General features: G+C 35.4%; 1 protein-coding gene across 1 annotated transcript in view; it reads left to right on the top strand.

Annotated features, from left to right (window-relative positions):
• Nucleotides 1-6,196, top strand: part of LOC107553777 (leucine-rich repeat serine/threonine-protein kinase 1-like) — an 89,558-nt gene that overhangs the window by 44,106 nt on the left and 39,256 nt on the right. The window contains exons 20-21 of the mRNA XM_016236084.1: nucleotides 2,862-3,001; nucleotides 4,782-5,040. Coding sequence (XP_016091570.1) covers nucleotides 2,862-3,001; nucleotides 4,782-5,040 — 399 coding nt within the window. The remainder of the gene's footprint in view (nucleotides 1-2,861; nucleotides 3,002-4,781; nucleotides 5,041-6,196) is intronic.

The following is a 6,196-nucleotide window of genomic DNA, read 5'->3' as shown; positions in this document are numbered from 1 at the left end:
GGTTGAAGTGTTCTGGAACAGTGTTGTAAATACAACTTAACCACTGATTTCTAGTCGTGTCCTCTTTTGGAAGACCAAACAAAGTAGTTTCGCTTTCACAACGAAACACACAGCGTCTTCCCAACATGGCGGCGGCAGCAACAATACTACAGCGAGAATAAAAGTTACGCCTTCTTTCTTTGCGTGAACATTTTGGCGGCGTTATGCAAATCTTCCCACATAGTGAGGTAGATATGTGGGGGTGTGTTAGAACGAGCCGTTTTAGGTAGGCGTGGCTGACTCTTAACTTTTATAAAGAATATCTCTTTGGATTTGAGACTTTAGTCTTTGCAACTTTACAGATCTTCTTTATGCACCAAGAGCTTGTAACACTCCAAAGAGAAAGGAACATTTAAAATCGCATCATATGACCCCTTTAAAGTTACACATTGTTATGATGCTTCATTAATATTAGAAGGTAGCTGTTAGTAAGCAGTTAGTCAGACAGCTCACAATGTTTTGAAACAGAAGGTGTTCATAGTGCTTGCGGCATTTGATGTGTACTTTTTGCCTTGCAGACTTGTGAAGGCTATCATAAAGTTTTGTACTTTTAAAATGTATTCATTTAGTACTGCCATTAAGCAGGTTCTCTTTCGCAAAACAGTTGAGCAGTTGACCTATGTAGCAAATTTTTTACCATTTCTGATAAGTTTTTGCCATTTACTATGGAAATTCATCCACCATCTGTCTGCTTGTGTGCATTTTACTTTATTGGTTGTGTGTTTTAGATGTTTAGAACACTGTAATGATGTATGTGCATGAAAATAATGTTAGGCTATAACCTCATAATGACTCCAGGTGACATTTTACAAGCACTTACATGAGAATGCTGTTACATACATGAAATGTGCCGTAAAATCCTCCTGAATATACACCATGACCATTGATATATGCTAATGTTCGAAACACTCTGTTTGCTATTTTGCAAACAATGAATAATAAAGCAGATTGCAAAGGCAGCATTATAAAGACGTCTTCTGAGATGTAGCTCTTGCCAGTTTTTCCCATCAGCATTTTGTTTACTGATAATATTATGAACGTTCTAAATATTAACTTATTGTGTCTGAGACTATTAATTAAAGTTTCTGAGAAGCAACTTTTATAGATTGTTTGGAGTCTTACACATCTTAAACTGCTCGCTGTGCAGACGACGAGCATCAATATTTCAATTAGAGTTTCCTATTCTCTAAATAATGCGATTTACGCTCATTGTCATTTTGTGCTACAAACATTCGTTTGAAAAATTCTGCAACTGCAACATCCTCAGCTATTAAACTATCTAATGTGATTTGTTGATTCCATCAGTCATGAGTGCTGTTTGGATCACAAACACTCGGGGAGGGGTTCACGCTAGACCCCTCAACTCCTGGACTCCAGAGTGAGACAAAGTGCTTTCATTAATTTCATTTGTTTCTGTAAAAGAGGATTATAGCGTGACCTTTCTGTGAAGCTGGACCAGCATCATCATTCGCACTCATTATACAAGAATTCAATGGGATTGAACCCGGCACCTGCCTCCTAAGGGGGCAATTAGGCAGTGAATGAATTCTTGGCAACTTTGTAAACTTGCACTGCATGGCTGTGGCACAAAAGTGTAAGGAAAGAGTGGAAAATGGTTTCCCTGGGCACCACGCTTGTTTCGATCATAAGAAGGCAAATTCATAGATACTAGACATGAAATAGTTACTTATATGAATGAGTGGTTTATCGTAAGCATGAATAAAAATAGTCTATAATACAACAGATTAAATACAACACAGCAATAATATAGACACTGGCCTGAAGAAAATGGGTGTTCATTCAAAGAAGGTTTTCCTATGAATTAATTAGTAGAAAAGTCCATTTCTCCTGTGCATTTGTGTCCCTTTGTTTCTGGAGAAAGCAGAATGAGAGCCGGCTCGCATTCCACAAGGTTGTAAATGTATCGGGTTACCATGAAACCAGGGTCTTGTTCGGCGTCCTGGGGTGTTACAAAGTATTTGTGAAATCTAGCTAACAAAATATATATTGTGTGTTGGAGTGTTCCAGACGCTACATGTCCTCTTTTGGAAGGCCAAACAAAGTAGTTTCGCTTTCACAACGAAACACATGGCGTCTTCCCAACATGGCGGCGGCAGCAACAATACTACAGCGAGAATAAAAGTTACGCCTTCTTTCTTTGCGTGAACATTTTGGCGGCGTTATGCAAATCTTCCCACATAGTGAGGTAGATATGTGGGGGCGTGTTAGAACGAGCCATTTTAGGAGGGCGTGGATGAGTCTTAACTTTTATAAAGAATATCTCTTTGGTTTTGAGACTTTAGTCTTTGCAACTTCAGGGATCTTATCTATGCACAATCAGCTTGTAACACTCCAAAGAGAAAGGAAAACTTGAAATCACATCATATGACCCTTTTAATAATACTAAAATAATACTGTATCCGGTATCTTGGACATATTTTTTTTACTGTGTTTGCTGCAGAGCATTATGGGATTACCTCCTCTGCAAGGGATTCATGTGTTTATAATAAACAATTAATAAATATTACTAAGTAAACAATAACAAAATGTATTAATGAATATTTCTTGCCATTTCTGAGAACATACATACATATCAAGATGTGTAGTGAGTGTTGTCAAAAGGTTGAAAAATAAACAGAGTAATAACAACCAATTAAAAAATAACTGAATAAATGGGGGGGGGAAAACACAAACTAAAATTAAAATAAAAACGGAATATTTACAAAATAAAAATTCTAAATATTAATTAAAACTATAATAGTATCGAAATAATACTAAAATAACACTGATAAGAAAAGACTCGCTCTGTTTCTCATCCACAGCGTAGAGTCGTCTGACCTGAACTGGAAGAAAAAGAAAAGCGGAGGCATCAAGATCATCTGTCAGTCGGAGACGAGGGATTTCTCAGCGATGGCTTTCATCACCGATCACGTTAACGCCCTCATAGAGCAGTGGTTTCCTGGTGAGGACGCCTCTAGATGTTGTTCTCAAACGCTATAGATCTCTGATATATTAAATCTCGTGCACAGATCTATACGGTAGCCTGGATATAATACAGACATTCCCAGTGAATGCATGAGCTGATCAAATGTTTACCTTCAGTGCAGTTAAGAGTACTCTTCCATGCACCATGAGCTGTTTCCATTGCAACTTGCAGCCTTGTGCATTTTTTGGACATTTAAACGGGTTCAAATGGGGAACATAGAGTCTTAATTATCTGTTTTTATAGTAATATTATTTTAACAATGACTAGACGGGACCTGTAGTAGTTATTCCAGTTGGAAGCAGTATTGAAAAACAGTACTAGACTAAGAAGATAAAACATGAGCGTCTTGATGCAAAACAGAAGTACCAACATCCCTTGTGGACATAAGACGGAAGTCCAACAGAAAACAAAACCGTGTCATCAATAGTGTCATGATGAAGGTGTCAACGTGATGATATCTTGACAAACATCCTAAACCCATAACCGTAGGTTGTTAATATGGACGTGCAGCTGTTTGTTGTTAATGTTGCACTGTGGGAGTTTGCTGTGCATCAGTGCAGAGCCGCTTTACAGTATTAACACGCTGTCAGTCAGCAACACAGGTGCAGCACAAACACCAAGCACACACTGAACTGTATAGATGCGATCATGAGTCAGACTGTAGTTTTTGCAGCAGCAGTGATTGATTCATTAGTCCACATAAAGCCTGTTAATTACAGCACACACCTGCTACCCAGCAGCACTTCACATTTGACACTGTCTGTGGGTAAACAAACTCACTGCTGTGTGAGATTATTAACACATGCATGTGATGCTGAGTGTGTGTGTGTGTGTGTGTGTGTGTGTGTGTGAGTTTCAATCTAGATATTTTTCAGCCTTCTAACAACGCTGATACACTTGAGATATATGTATTTTCTCAGAAAGGGCTTAAATAATTTTTTTATTGATTTATATTTAGTTGATTTTTCATTATTTATATTCCATTATTATTATTATTATAGATTTATTTTTCAGCCTTTTGACAAAACTGAATATACAGCTCAATATGTAAGTATATTGCTGTATTTGGGGATTATTTATTTATTTATTTTTAATTTATTATTATTAGTAGTAGTATTATAGATGGCTTAAACGGGTGATTTGTTTATTATTACTTTATTTATAGTGATCGTTTATAATTATAATTATTGTTATTATTGATTTTTTTTAGTCTTTTAACAAAACAAAATACATCTTTATATTTATGTTTTGTTCAGAAATTACATAAAAGGGTGATTTTATTTATTTTTCATTCGGATATTTATTATTATTATTATTTATTTATTTATTTTTAAGCCTTATGACAACATTTAATATACATCTTGATATTTATATATTTGTTCAGATATGGCTTAAAAGGGTGTTTTTATTATTATTTAATATGATTAATTTTGTTAATTTTTTATTTTAATTGGCTATTTATTATTTATTTATTATCATGTATTATTATTATTATCATTATTAGTTTATTTTTCAGCCTTTTGACAACACTGAGTATACATCTTGATGTCTTTACTCAGAGTAATATTTATTTATCAATTGTTTGTTTAGCATTTTTATTTTGTTTTATTTCAGCCAAGCAGTCACTGTAGCCATTGTGGATTCAGTTCATTTTAATAATAATAATTTCTCCTGAGCCGTTTTCATTAAGCCATGAATAATGTCTTTTTATATAAGCATGAACACCATATGTTCATGATGATTTCTCCTTGTCCAGCGCTGACGGGCAGTGAGAGCGATGGCTCTCGTCTCATAGAGCAGTACGCGCCCTGTCCGTACTGCAGCTCCGGACCCCGAGTGTCCGACCCGCTGCCTCTGTCCCGCTCCAGTCAGTGCACCGTCCACTACTTCAACATGGAGGACTGCGTGCTGGCAGCCGTGGACAAGGAGCACATCAGCTGCCCCAACCACCCCAAACAGCCCGTCCCGCTACAGGAGCTGGTGCCCGAGCTCTTCATGACCGACTTCCCTTCACGGTATGATAACAGTTAAATTTTTAACCAGCTTTTGACCTTTGTTTTTTACATTGTCATACCAGTTTCTGTATGAAATGGTGTATAAAGTGTCAAAAACCACAAAACAAAACAAAATCACAGATCAAATCCATTGCCAATAAATGCAGATGCAAGTGCTGTTGTTTTCCCACCAAAATGATGTCACTTCCTGAAAGGTGATGTCATTGAGGAACTAGTTTTTGTTCGTTAGCAGGATGGAAAGTGATATCGAGGACGCAGGAACAACTTATAAATTGATTAACAGTTAGAGTAGATGTTTATGTTAAATGTTTAGATTTTAGTAAGAAACTGAGGAAAGAGCTGAAAGATTTCAGTTCCAATTAAAAAGAAAAAAAACACCTTTATTTCATCCTACCAGTTTCTAGATCAAATGGTTTAATGTGACACAAGCCAGCTAAAAACCACAAAACATCACAGGATTCATCAAATTCAAATCTAATATCAGTGTTGCCATTTCCTGGAGGAACAGCCTGTAAATGGATAAAAAATTAGACTACATGTTTTGATAAATGTTTCTGGAATATTTCTTAGTAAATTGCCTGTGTTTTGGTAATAGAATAAAAGTAATTGTATCTTTTGGTTTGCATCCATCTAGTTACAAATAAAAAGAAAAAAAACTTAAATTAATTTGTATTTAATGCATTTAATTGACAGTTCTTTAATAATATATACACCTTTTTTCCATTGAAGTACCAGCAAAAATATTTATTTTTGTTTATTATTATATTATATTATAATGTATGTCTATATCTATCAATCTATGTATGTGTGTGTGTGTATATATATATATATATATATATATATATATATAGTATAAAATGTATAAATAGGTATTAAATTTAAACTTTAATAATTAAACTAAACAAATTCAAATGTAATATATTGTAGCCTTAGTGAGCATAAGAGACTTCTTTCAAAAAACCCAACCCAAACATTTGAACAATACGTATTATACATATATACTATACTATATATATATCCAGTATATGTGCTGCACTGAGTATCTGCTAACATGTAGCATCAGAGGCGGACTTAACCATTAGGCAAAGGTAGGTGACCGCCTTGGGCCCCCAAAAGCCAAGGGCCCCCTAAAATACTTTTTATATGCGCGAAGCGT

The sequence above is a fragment of the Sinocyclocheilus grahami genome, unplaced genomic scaffold, assembly GCF_001515645.1.
Source record: "Sinocyclocheilus grahami isolate Dianchi unplaced genomic scaffold, SAMN03320097.WGS_v1.1 scaffold481.1, whole genome shotgun sequence".
NCBI classification, from domain to species: domain Eukaryota; kingdom Metazoa; phylum Chordata; class Actinopteri; order Cypriniformes; family Cyprinidae; genus Sinocyclocheilus; species Sinocyclocheilus grahami.
Note: the sequence above shows the minus strand (reverse complement) of the source record. Positions and strands in the feature narration are given on the sequence as shown.